General features: G+C 34.6%; 1 protein-coding gene across 1 annotated transcript in view; it reads right to left on the bottom strand.

Moving 5' to 3' along the window:
- The window catches only part of LOC150099091 (tensin-1-like), a 780515-nt gene that overhangs the window by 743151 nt on the left and 22414 nt on the right, over positions 1-14950 (bottom strand). The window contains exon 2 of the mRNA XM_090405808.1: positions 10755-10860. Within this exon, the coding sequence (XP_090261934.1) occupies positions 10755-10860 (106 nt within the window). The remainder of the gene's footprint in view (positions 1-10754; positions 10861-14950) is intronic.

The raw sequence follows: 14950 nt of genomic DNA, 5'->3' as shown, positions 1-14950 counted from the left end.
CTCTATGGCAACAACTCGATGAAAATTTGTTTGTGTATAAAGACGTTTTAAACCTAAATTTTCATTGACGTTGCTGCCAAATGCGTAATTCTTGTAATTCCTAAGTGAAATGCCTCAAAAAAATTAAAAACAAAAAGTTACGAATACTGCAGCTTTTTCTATATATCTACCATTTTTCTATGTACATATCAGTGTCTGATCAGCAATAGAATTACATAACTTACTTCATTGCGTAACTTCAAAAATATATAAAAAGGAGAAGTTTTCTCGTAAAATATAAATATATATCGGTATTCTAAACCGACTATTTAAATACTGCGCAATATCGCATTTAATTTAGTTCGTTATAATAAACCTATGGACTTACGTTTTTCATATTAACGTGTATTACGCGCGTGAACCATAGATGGCGTTATTATTCTCGTGCAAGCATAGTAATTAATTTTTGTTTACGCCATACAGATTGATTTCTATAAGAGAGGTGATCTTACTGCAGTCATATTTACTTTATTTTAATAGATTCGTCAGTAAAACCACCTGTTTTACTGATAAACACACTTTATTTAGTTGTTCGGGTGGGAGATGAATTTCAACTCCAAGTTTATTGGCGGCTAGAAGTGGCTGAAAAAATTCCAGGTTTGGTGTTTAGAAGAAAGTTTACTGATAATATAAAATAATATTAAAAACAAATAAAGGAACCTTTGCCCGACCACAGAAATTATGATGAGGATATCGCACCTTTTATTTAGCAACTTTTATTTGTCTATTTTTTTTAATATAGTTTGTAATAGAAACCAGATTTTGTTTACTAATCATAAAATATCGTTGCAAAGCTAGTATGCAAAATTTATGAGATTGTGTTCCTGTTCTAAATAATACTTTTGTTAAAGAACCAATTCTAAATTATAGTCCTTTAAATATTCACAAATATAGCGATGACTCTAAATTTATAAAATGGAATGGTTGACAGCCTAATCAATTATAAATCACTTACATATGAAGCGATTTGTAAGGAAGAAAAATTGTGATATGTTTTTTAGGAAGAAAGAATTTTGCTTAACGAAAAGCTTCTTGGCTACACTTAGTTCATTAGTTCTCAAGAAAGTTAAAACAACAGATATAATATCTCAGCTCAGTATGTTTGTGGGGAAATTAATGAAAATTTCAATATACTTGAACTCCTGGATGCGTGCTCTCTAATTTTTTAAAATAGTTTAGACATTTTATAATAATTAATTTGTTTGAGGAAGGAAGGAAGAAATAAAGAAAAAATTAAATAATTTGGAAAAATTAGGCAGCATTTATACTGACTAGAGTCGCTTCGATAAGAGATGAGAAATGGCTATGGATGAATACTTAACCATAGGATGTAATACGACTGAATTATTCACGAAGTAACTTTACTGTATTATTTTTTGAATTTTTAATTTTCTTCAAACCAAAATCTCAAGACAGTTTCAGATTTATCACCTGTGGCTGACTTACACCTATAATCAGACACATCACATCCTTGTTAGTCTTCTCGTTCCTGGAAAAAAAAATGTTTAAAATGTTTCTTTTGTACTATATTTGGATTGAGTGTTCTATTTATCAGGCCTATAATCTGTAAAAATTTTGAAGATTTTAATTTCATGTCTTCATATTTTATGTTTGTTTGTTTTTTTTTTTATTAAATCTGCGATGGGTTTATAACGCTTAGTTGCAAGAGTATCGCATATTCCCCTGCATGGATAAGGCATTATTCACAGTAATCCTAGCTCCACCTAAGAAAGTAGAGAGAACAGACTTCACGAAAGTTAGAAATTTTAGAGACAAGACGAAAGATGAGACTTGACTTGAATTTTAAGATGTTAAAAGGGATAAATAATAAAACATATCTCCTCAATCATTCTAGAAATCGCATACTAAGAATCACAACTAAGCACTAGCAGCGGTACTTCAAGGGCGTAATTTGGTAAACGAGTATACCTTGTTGGTATTATTTACTATCGTACAATTCGTTCATGATTATATGGACCCATCAAGAACATTATATTCTTGATGATTTTGTTTGTGTTTTTGGATCGATGATGAATAAGCTTAGCTTTCTGGTATCAGATTTTTCAAAATTCCTCCTAGGAAGCGAGAATTTTCAATAAAGATTCTCAAATTAAGATGGTTCAGCTGATCTTTGAATTCATCTTTTCAAGGATCGCCAATCTGTTTTTATTTTCCATTTTCTTCTCAATCGAATTACTGAAATAACTCATTGTAATAAAGACATTCCTAGTAATCGTCCAAACTTCGATTTAACAAACACGACTAGGGAGTTCATATGAAAATCACAGCATACAACGCACCTAGTTTGCAATCAGAATTATGTTCAATTATCCATTCAGTATGCATACCCGTGAGAAAACTCAATGGGTAGGCTGTTACGCCGTCCTAATTATCTAAATCCCTTATGTTTTGATTATAGAGCGGGTATGATGTTTTCGTAATCATTTCGTAAATGATTTTGATTATCAGTTGTGAGACTACGGTAGTGTTGGTTACTGAAAGCTTGAGAAATTCCATGACCTGAAGATAGCGTGATTTACCGCTCATCTAACCTACAACAGCACTAATGTGATCACACACACAACTTTGCGGTTGCAATTCACATAAATGATATAATGACCTTGAAATAAAAATTAAAAATTAATTAAAATATTTAGTTTTATTTAGTTAAGTAATTAAGCAAGAAACAAGAACACATCAAGAGGGAGTCTAGCCGTCGTTCTCAAGTGACTAAAAATAAAGATTCTTTTTTGTTTGTTTGTTTTGATATAACTAATCGTTAAGTGAGTTAGAATTTTAAAACATTTTAACACAATTTATAAAATAGCCAAATTAACGCCCCTTTTCCCCACTTCACGTAGATACTTAATTGAACAAGCCAACTCATATTTTCTCCTTACCACGCTTTAAACCTAAGAATTCAGTTGTAGAGAACTCTAAAGAGTAGCCTGGATCATGACGCCTACAAGAAGGTAGGGTAAGGGGGGGAGGAGGTAAGGTTTGATATCCAAGCAATCTCATGGAAATCTTTACGAAACAAAGTGGGCATAGATTAAGATATAGTTTGCAGCTAACAGGCACGGAAAAGGTTGAAGCTTCAGTAATTATGGAATACAAGTACGTCGTCTTTGTTTGCGTGGTGAGAGAGAAAGATTGCCTGTAATGAGGCAGCCTTATTAAGATTATTAAAAAAACCTACGTAATCGGTACTCATAAAAGGAAACCGGCCTGGAGAGTTAATTGTGAGTGTGCAATGCATCATGGGATGCAAATGTTCAGTTTACTTCCTGTATGCAAGTAGTGTAGTGGTGAAAAACGCAACAAGAAACATTCTAAAATAAGCATGTGTTCATCATTATTAAATGGCACATTGTATTAAGAATTCACTTCATACAAAAATTTTCACTCCCCTCTCCTCCTTTGCTTCTTGTTTGTCGTCAGCTCAGAGATGAGTCAGTGAAGGTGATAAAGTAGGAACACTCTTAAGATTTCACTGAAATGTTTTAAAGGAAGTTTTTTTAACTTGGGCACTTGGCATTACTCCACAGTAAACAGCAGTGTCTTTGCAGATATTTATAGTTAGCAGAGATAAACTTCAACTCGGAAATGCAGCCGTTGTGATAATGATTTTCCAGAAATATTATTTACACTGTGACAGCTTTGAACTTTGTACGATGATAAACGGAGATTTTTTGTACCTTTCATTAAGTTTGCCAGACGAAATGAATTCCCAACAGCGTCTTCATTCTGAAAACATCATCGAATCTGCTTAGGTTGTCTCGAGCTTGAAACGCGAGAGTGAGTCGTGGATGATTTTTTTTTATGCAAATCGTACTCAAGAAAGGTTGTAACCTTGTAGCACATTTAGTACAGCGAGTAAGCTAAGTTAGGTAATTAGAACACCCTGTTCTAGAGACCAAACATGGAGATCTCCAAGCCACCTACTTCTCTAATGTGGCACCATTCATTTCCCATCTTAAGACATTCGCAAACATAAATGCCAGCGGTGGAATTCGAACCCGTGGCCAGTTAGTTATAGAACAGAAAAGATACACATCCGGTCAACTAGTACGAAATACTTGAATACTGCACTGTTGGTTTAAGGCACAAGTTTGAAACAGCCTTTGCCACACATTAACAGACTCCTTTAATGAAAGAAAAACACATCCTGTCCATCATGATGAAGAACATTTCAACTGAAGACGAATTTTTCAGTCTATTTATTTCAATCTCTCGGAAGCTCTGGTTTCTCCCTCGCACAGGACAAAAAACATACACAGTTGACAGACATAACACACTTCCATAGCTTCAGTTATTTTCATCGTACTTTCAACAGTGGACACAGAAAGTAACAAAAAAAGTTTGGTGTTTGTTAGGACTGAAGTGTTGATTTGCTGAATCAACACTTCAGCAAATCTTAAACCGAAATTAAATTTATCACGGAAATTCCTAAGACATTGTTCCTCTTTTGGTCTTGATAAAAGTTTAGTTTTTTCTTCTTTTTTTTGGGGGGGGGGAGGGAAACTCCGCCAAGACCCAAAAAGCAGATAACTAGTATTCGTCCCCATTCCACCTTCAAATCAATGATCAGCTCCGCAGTTCAAATATTATGACAGCGCCCTCATCCCGCGATTCAGTTCTTCCTAGCATTATTTCCTCTGGTTTAAGGCGAGAAAGTTTTGCTGGACAAGGAAATGTAACAGTGTTTTTTCAAACCATTTGTGTGCGACCCTTCCTTGGCGATACAAGAAATTATTCTGCTGGAATATATGAGTGACCTTAGGAAAAGTAAATGTCTCCATTGTGCGTTCCCCACCCGATAAAGAGATGTGCAAGTAGAAAACAAGATAATTTGAAGTTTCTACTTTTTTTTCCATACATATTTCTCGACATAATCTGTTTCTCTTTCCCACAGCGTAACACGTTTTTAAAGCCGACATAGAAATAATAAATAAATAAATCAGGTTTGTGTTTAGAACCATTTTTCCCACCACTTTTCGCCATTTTCGAAATTGGTAAATGTCAGTCATCGTCAATTTAGGAAACATTCAGTGGTCCGATGGAGCCCAGGTCAGACAGGATGTTCCTCTACTTTATTCACTTCCGCATCCATCTAAGAGATCGATTTGAAGTTCGGAAATATCCTGCCTGCAGTCAGGTTTGGGCTCCATTGGATTGGACTGGACTGGATGTTTCCTAAATTGATGATGAATCTCAGGTGTACTCGTTTTGAAAATGGCGAACAAGTCAAAGCTGAGAGATGATAAAAATTTTCTTGAGCGGGAAAGTCATTAACAACGAAGGTGTTACTTTCTTATTCTTAGTTTCCTACACTAATTTTAAAACGATATACCTTTTAAGGGTAACGATAAAATGATATACCTTTTAACGATATACCTTTTAAGGTTAAAAATTAGGAAAGGATTTTTCATAAACACTGAAGACGTGTACTTGCTAATGCTTATGTGCGCTTCTTTCTTTATTAATAAAATAATTAGTAACTGAATATTAAACATGAAAGACAATAAAACAAAAGCAATGAGTTCCAACAGAAAATATCACTCAACCTAAGTTCTTTGGATGTTCTGAATATTTATAAATGGACGTCATCTTCTGTTGTTAATCTCTCTCTCTCTCTCTCTGATGTTTCAGGATATTGCCAATAGGCTAGCTATTTCTAAACGCATTATTCTCAACTTATCTCTCTCCAGAACAATTACGACTTTATTCAAGTACGTGCACAATATTTTCTGAAAAATCTAATAACCCTTTAAGATCCCCTAAAAATTTTGGGAAATAATTATTATTTATTAAAGCCATAATGCGATAAACAAGGCTTTAATAAATAATTATTTCCCAAAAATTTTAGGGGATCTTAAAAGGTTATTAGATTTTTTAGAAAATATTGTGAACGTACTTGAATAAAGTCGTAATTGTTCTGGAGAGAGATAAGTTGAGAATAACGCGTTTAGAAATAGCTAGCCTATTGGCAATATCCTGAAACATCAGAGAGAGAGTTTAACAACAGAAGATGACGTGCATTTATAAATAATCAGAACATCCAAAGAACTTCGGTTGAGTGATATTTTCTGTTGGAACTCATTGCTTTTGTTTTATTGTCTTTCATGTTTACAGCGAAGCCTCCGGATGTCTCAAAATATTTTCGTAGCGGAGTCGCAAGTATATCGCGAAATCTGCGCATTAATTAGAAAGATCCGGGTTCTCATCTTTGTAGAGTGCAAGAAATGTTTGTAATTTCTCATTACAGATGAGTCTTATGGTCTCGTACATGAGACCGTAAGACTCAGAAGTTGCTGAAAACGTTTCATCATGCAAAATCGCATATCACTTGTTTTGCATGATGTTTTATATTTTATATTTTTTATATTTATTTTGTACAGCGTATTATATTTCATTTGATGAAATATTATACGCTGATTTCATAGCCTTAGATGCTTCAATCATCATTCCAGTCAATCCACTCCAGGTGTCTCCAGTGGTGGACATAGTTTACAATAGCATAAGGAGTGGTCCGCTTAAAACCATGTGAGATGGTGACCCAATAGCTAATGTATCCTCTTCTAAACTTCATTACAAGGACGATGCATTAGGATCCGAACATTCTGCAAATACATTCATTAGTTTCGAAGAGGAGTATCAGCGACTTTTTCCTACAGGATCTCCTCTCCTACTGTCGTTTGTCAGTCCAACTAAAGTGATCACGCATGATTATGCGATGAGCCCTGATTATAATAATGAGCAGAGAAAGACTACTCCGCTAGATAGGACTACAGCTTGCTCAAAGACATGTCGAGCAGCTCAAGGATTGTGCAAAACAGCTTAAGCCAATGAAGTCACCCCAGTAAATCACTACACAGTCGTCGTTTGTTTGGAATTCCGAACTAGTCTTTAGGAATGAATGGTGTGGAGGCGTTACCGCCCTTTTATGTGTTCCCTTGCTTCTATCCGCACGTTTCCTGTGACTAATACTGCAGTTTTAAATCCTCTAGCATTTGAGTCATTCAGTTTTCAAACGGTAAAAGCAGTGAGTCAGAGGATGGACAACCACACTCTTGTGATGACAATGTCTCCAACACTTATCTATCGAGTGACATTTCTCTTTCTACCCCAAACATCACCAAAAACACTTTTAGAGGAGTATTTTTACAACATAATTTTGTTCATTTCCAGAGCTCGAAATTTCGCCAATCATTCCAGAGCTCGAAATTTCGCCAATCATTCCAAAGCAACGTAATTTCTCTTTTTCTTTCATGTTTTTCTCTGAAAATTCTAATAACTGTTCCTTAAAATAATCATAACATAAACTCTGGTTCTAGAAGTATTCGTTTTGATATATAAAGCAAAAAAAAAAAAAAAAAAGCTTTATTGTTCGCTCTACTGTGAACTTTATCATAACTTATCTCCACAAGTGAGACTCATATCTATTCTACGTGAAATCATTGTTAATATATTTTCTATCATAATACTGTTTGATTAATTTTACTAAACACCCTGACTATAATATAATATTACTAACATTTAGAGTGACGCAGTTATAATTATTTTTTAATCGTTGCCAACCCTGTTATTTGTTTCTCTGATTTCTTATTTACTATCAAAATGACATTCACTATTAATGAAAAAGCAACAGAATGCAATTTAAATAATCTCAAGCTTACATGAATGAACTGAGAAACATACGATTACTTACAAACATGTAGCACAACTACACTTCACAACGAGCCACCACCACACTTTTAGTCAAATTGCAAATAACCATTTGTTTTCTACTAACATCTACTTACATGAATACAAAAAATGTGCGACCTCTGTTAGTAACTGCTGAAAGATGTATGCTTTATATGCATTCTTTGCCTACTGAAATAAGTTGATAGGTGTACAAATATACAATAATGTCCGGAATTGGCGAGGATCAGCGGAAATCACAAAGCATGCCACAGGGTACGAAGCAACTCAAACACTGGATAATCCGCACTCCTACTTACTTGATATCAGTCACCACGACTCTTCACTAAAATGAAATGGCTTCTTTGGCTGGAAATTTCTAACGAAATAAGTCATCTTACACATTAAATAGTGAGAAACAAAAAATCAAGAGGATTTTTCAGTTATCATGCATATAGAAAAAGGTTATTTGAATAGCATGTGGTTATACTGAAGGAATGTAAACTATGAATACAACAAAACGTAATTAAAGAGGCAATGTCATACTACATGATTTCTCCGAAATAATCAATGCTTGATATGAAAATATTTAGGAAAAAAATCATAAAATATAACAGTAAGAAAGATAGATTATGAATGACAACTTATAATGCGATTTAAATATGATTTGATGAAATCACAAAGATTTCATGAAATCGACTTCATCGGACTTCGTAAAAATCTCGTCATCGATTTCATTAAGGATTTTGGTTGTCTTGCAGACTTCACGTTTTTCACCTTCTTCTAATATCAATTTACGCGCATATAATCATATACCTCACTCTTTATATTTATCATAAAGTGGAATGAGGCTGATAGTTACTTGCATTCTCACTTCCCAAGAATGTGCGATTCAAATACTGCATACCATGAAACACAGCTTAATTTTTGTTGAACTGTCATCATGATCCAATACTTAGGTTGAGATGTGCACAAAGCTGAGTCTGTGAACAACTATACTAGGTTACGCTACAGTTTGAAAAAGCAACATCACTGGCATTTTTCTGTGCAAACCTTGTACTTGCACTTTTGGCTTCATTATATATCGAACTTTATTAGAAAAAAAAGAAGTATTAGTATTTAAAAAAAAAAAGAAGAAAAAGTTAAAGAAAAAATTAACTATCTCCACAACAATCAGACTTGAAATTTAACGGCTTGCAAAAATAATAAGACGCATTTATGCAATCTAACCAATAATGATATTCATCTATAATAAGTGTTCTGTAATGATAGTAATAAAATCAGAAACAAAACAGTCGTCTCTTTTTAAATGAAAAGAGAAGGTCATTCGGAAACTTAAAACGAAGCTTCCTTGTTTCGAAACGAGTATCTTCGTGTATATAAAAGGAATTTGACAAGCACGACAATTTACAACCCAAACTACCCGGAACTTGGGTGTTGTTTTCATGCAAAATACCTTTCATATATTTTAATAGAAGGGAAAGCATGGCATTAAATGTTGGTTTGCCTTTTTATTGTGAATGAAAACAATTATAACTATTTTACTGTCTCATAAAAACAATCATTTCTAAATAATTATCGTTTCCTTTGTAAGAAAGAAAAAAGATAAAACACAATCAATATAACACTCTCTGAGATATTAAAGCTAACATCACTAGATTCGTCACGCATGGAAAGCGTTTGCTTACTCTGTGTGTGTGTGTGTGTGTTATTAGATGCAAAAAAACAACTAATTGATCTAAACTGGATAATTAGCAAGGACTATACCCACCACAATAACCTCCCTCCCTTCCATTGATTAATTGTATCCACCTGATATTTTGACCTTTTTCTGCAAAAATAACCACACGTGAGTTTCCATTTGCCATCAGGTGCATCGCCTGGTGTTTCCCTCTTCATCACGTATTTCGTGGTTTGGCCTTGTTATCAGAACGTGCATTGTTACCATCGTTATCAGGTGGAGAGCCACAGCTGTTCACAAGAGCAGGAAATATTTTTAATGAAAACAGCATGAACTATGAATCCCACCCTCTGTCACTTTTTTATATTGCGAATGGAGTATCGAGAAAGAGTGATGTGCAATATTGCCTAGTAACACAAATGCTACGGAATATTCATAGATGAATTATTTTTTCCTCTTTTCTTATTTTTTACATGAAAAGGACTACCATATTTGCACACCTTTCTAGTAACAGGAGTACATTACTGTGTGTTTTGTGTGTGCGCGCATATAAGTTACCGTTTTTCATTTTTGTATAATATACGGTTTTTGTTCATTAATCACAAGAAATTGTCAGTCATAACTGAAGGACTTCATAATTTATTGATCGAGCTCTGCGAATACGCTCGTTGCATGTAAGTTATTGGAGACTATCATAAAGCGAGTGTTGCGGCCTTTGAGTACCTTCCTGCGAAGTAAAATTCATGTTTCCAATGTGTTCATGTTTTTTAAAAGATATTATTGGATTAATGTTTTAATCCACGTAGTTATGTGGTTCGAATAGAACACATGAATAATTCGGGATTAGGTTAATAGTTATGCAGTTAATAGCAAAAAACGAGAGGGGTATGGGAAAATTAATTCTACACAAAAACAATTCAAAATTAATTTGCTAAAAAGCGATGGCATATAAAAAGGTTTACTTAACCTTCTTATCGAAAAATGGTACAATTCGGTTTTATTTATTATTACAGTATTTATAACTACTGATCCTCTTCAAATTATCAAAACAAGTCACGTATCTTGAGTAGAAGTACAAGCGATTTTACACTGTCAGAAGTGTTCGTGATTAATGATGCGTAGATGAATTATGCGCAGTTACTTGCAGCAGACAGAATCTCAGCATGGCCGCATGACGTCAAGGAATTAACTTGATAATTTGTAAGAAAATGTAGAATAGCTGAGAAGATTAATAAAATGATAACACGAGGTGATTAGGAGACAGGCACTTATGCTATTAATACTCTAAAAATAACAGATGAAGAAAGTTTAGGTACTTATTTCTACTAGTTCAGATAATGTTCCTTACCTCGACAAGAACTACCTTGATATTGCACCGGTTGTTTACACAGATCACATGACTTGCTTCTACGGAAAGTCTTTGTCTTGAACGTGTGATTCTGCACGTCTCCTTGCTAAAGAAAAAGAAAACGGTTTGTATAAACAACCAATTATATGGCTATGAAGCATAAACAACTGCCTTAATCACAATAATAAACTCGTGAACCATATTTTAATTGGTTATCGTATAATGACAGTAGTGACTATACGATTGATCTAGGTCAGAAACGGTTACAAACTAACTGCTGTTCTATAAAAAGGGTAATCTATTACCTAATCGACTACGTTAAGAAAATCTGGTGTAAAACCTGATCACTTCAGTTTTGAATGAATTTATGTTTCGCTTCTTTGCTTTCAGAGGGAGCCAGACATCGCTTTGTTTATCTGCTACCATGTAAACATTAATTTCAAAACCATTTATTGGGACCATTCTCTGGAATGAAACTTGAATTTCATGATATAGTGAGGAATCTTACCATATCATGAGATTTGACTGATTCGATTAGAAAAATTTGAAAACCTGCAGAACATAAACACCGTAGATGGGCTACGAGTTTTTTTTTTTTTTTTTTTAAATACATAAACCCGAAACGCTGCTTTAGAGACCAAATAACGGAACTTGATCAATCCGCTTCGCACATCCAGTACGCGAGGTGATGATCTCACACAAAGACAATCCGAATCCATGCCCACAACCTGTTGCTTGGCGAGCGAGTACGTCAAAGTCGGCTGATACATAAAGCCTAAAATGGCTTTACGTTCAATTGTTATGATAACACATCGTATAACTGTTCCATAATACTAGTACAAAACTAGTATTATGGAATAGTTATATGATGTATTGATTCCTATAATTTCCTTTTCTCGTGGCCGTTTTTGCTAGAGTGTGGAGGCATTGTGTTAGAGCTATTTGATTTGCAGTATACTGCGTATGCGCACAACAGAGCTGGTATGCGAACTAATTGTGATGAGGGATATTTGGGGATTTTACTAGTAATGATTTCAATCACATTCTAAATGAACAGTAATTAATATCTATATTAAAGAAAATGATACAAAAATATATTCAAACTGAGGTACATAGTTTCATATTTAAATGAAGTTCAACGTCGCCTCTACGTGATAAATTATCCATTTGAAATAAAGTCGACAGCTGCAACTAAAGCTTAGAACTCAATTTCTGGGATATTCTGTAATAATCCAAATTTCTGTAAGTTTCCTTAAACGTTAAGGGAGTGGAACAATAACGGAAAAAATATTTAATCATCCGTGTCCGTTTAGTTTTAACGACTGATCGACATGTTGCATTCACATTCACAATTGGGCTGATGACAATTTCACTAAGGAAAAAAAAAGTCATTCCAATTTTAGGAATGCCACGATCCATAATTTCCTTAAACGCAACCTTGTATTCCTCTAAATTTATGATATTATTATTCAATGTTATTTTCTATTTATATATATTTTTATCGCGATTATTTACTAGGTTTTATATATACTTTGATATTATGAATAACCAGTGTTTACGTCGTTGGTCTGTTGGGAGGCCTACCTTCATCCAGAAGGTAGGCCCCCCCCTTCCCTCCGGTTCACAAGAAAATGTGCTCTAGTGTTTCTCCTTCATGTATGAATTTATTGAATGTAAACCGGTTTACGGTTAACGAATGTAAACCGGTTTACGGTTTTATATATACTTTGATGTTATTCATAACATCAAAGTATAGTTAATGATGTTTACGTCGTTGGTCTGTTTCATCCAGAAGGTAGGCCTTCCCCTTCCCCCCGGTTCACAAGAAAATGTGCTCTAGTGTTTCTCCTTCATGTATGAATTTATTGAATGTAAACCGGTTTACGGTTAACGAATGTAAACCGGTTTACGGTTTTATATATACTTTGATGTTATTCATAACATCAAAGTATAGTTAATGATGTTTACGTCGTTGGTCTGTTTCATCCAGAAGGTAGGCCTTCCCCTTCCCCCCGGTTCACAAAAAAATGTGCTCTAGTGTTTCTCCTTCATGTATGAATTTATTGAATGTAAACCGGTTTACAGTTAACGAATGTAAACCGGTTTACGGTTTTATATATACTTTGATGTTATTCATAACATCAAAGTATAGTTAATGATGTTTACGTCGTTGGTCTGTTTCATCCAGAAGGTAGGCCTTCCCCTTCCCCCCGGTTCACAAGAAAATGTGCTCTAGTGTTTCTCCTTCATGTAATGAATTTATTGAATGTAAACTGGTTTACGGTTAACCATCCCACCACCATCATTAGTACTGCATTATCTTTCAACAACGTAAATAACAGTATATTTACAAAAGGGATCATTTATAATGCAACTAATCATACTGATAAAACACATTACTTGTCCATTTACAATGTCAATAATACAGTTTGATTCTCCATCAACGCGTAACACATTATTTCTTCTAATGATGTTTATTTATTTTTATTTTTCAGGAGTTAGTGAAAGGAGATACTTGACACAGAAAGTGTCTCGATGGTAACATCGTTTGTAAACAATTTTTGCTCTTTTTATGTGGTTTCCCCAAAAGAAAGGTTACTAGTAAACCTATAGTATACTTGTACCGGGAGCGAGCTAAGGATTTTTTTCTCCATTTTTTTTTATTAATTTTATATATTTTTTGTAATTTTTACATGCTCCAGAAACCCTGCTTTTGAGACCAAACATGAAACTTTTTCAAAACACTTCAAGCCTCCAATGAGCTGGGCGGTGGTCTCGCACCGGAAGATGAAATTCATCTTTCACCTAAAGACAATCGCAAGCATTCATGCCCGCGTCAGAATTCGAGTCCCCGACCTGTTGGTGGGAGAACTTGTACACCAACTACTCGGCCAACCAGGCCGTAAGTTTGTATATATGTTATTAATAAAGGGGAGAGAGTTGGAACTATATTATAGAACAATGAGCAATCCCGAGTTGAAAACGGAGTGAAACAACTTTGTCGGTAAACAATGGGAAACACTGGCATATTTCCGTAAAAAAAGAAATATATTAATAATATGTAATAACGGAATTAGAAGAAATGTGAGAATAAAGAAATTAAATTATTGGTAAAAGGATAGGAGAGGGAGGGAGAGAGAGAGAGAGAGAGAGAGAGAGAGAGAGAGAGAAATGAAATTACACTATGAAATTAACCAGCGTGAAAGTAAAAATATTTCCACAGTTCAGAAGTATGCGCTTCAAATATTCAATTTAGCAAACTATTAAAGTCTCGGCAGAAACTTTATTTCCGGACGCAGAAGCAATCATTCGCAAATCCCATGAAAGCGCGCGCACACACACACACACAGCCAAAGTTCTCGATGATTGAAATCACAGTATTAGACTTCATGTGCAATACTCTCTTGATGCTGAGGTCCGGTGTGTCATAAAAGAACTCGGAGTGCGTCATCGCCATCACTCTCTAACCATTTCAATGTCTATTGAAGCCTCAAGTGCCTTATAAGAGGCATGCTTCGCTTCTTGAGCGGGGTAATGTAACTCTACACCTACCAATGACACTTAATATCTTAACAATCCGGCTCCGGAGTAGCAAACAACCATCTAAACTACCTTTCGAATTTTCATTTTTCAAAACATTGAAACCTCAGTTACTCCAAGTAACTCGTCACTTAAAGTTTTCGGAGACTCGGTCTCATTAGTACAGTGAGAACAAATTCGGACTGGAAGGATAAAAAGCCAGCTTTGGAACCGAAGACTTAAGTATGAGTTGAATAACGTGTCAATATTAAGAAGAAGAAAATAGAAATACAGTATAGCACGTTCTTTTATGAGAACAGCTGCTTGCGCAGATAAGTAGTTTACTACCAGACATCAGTCCTTTCGCATAAGATCATGAATCTCATTCACTGTACAAAATCAAAATACACTTCCCGTATTTTCTTTATTGCAGACCTTGAGAAAATACCATATGCATTTACCAGAACAGGATTATCTGGTCTTTACTGGATCCATGGTACTAATGTACCCTCGATTTAGAACTTTTCGTGAACTCATGAAGAAAAGCTAAAGAAAATAAAATACATCATACTAATCTAAAAATACTGAAGTTGGGATTCGTACTAACAGTTACACTTTTAGGAGAGCCACATATGATAGTAAAGCAGCGGTTCAAGGCCCATGGGACGACAATTTGT

The sequence above is a fragment of the Typopeltis vanoorti genome, chromosome 15, assembly GCF_054136105.1.
Source record: "Typopeltis vanoorti isolate ZY-2024b chromosome 15, IOZ_Tvanoo_1.0, whole genome shotgun sequence".
Classification (NCBI taxonomy): domain Eukaryota; kingdom Metazoa; phylum Arthropoda; class Arachnida; order Uropygi; family Thelyphonidae; genus Typopeltis; species Typopeltis vanoorti.
Note: the sequence above shows the minus strand (reverse complement) of the source record. Positions and strands in the feature narration are given on the sequence as shown.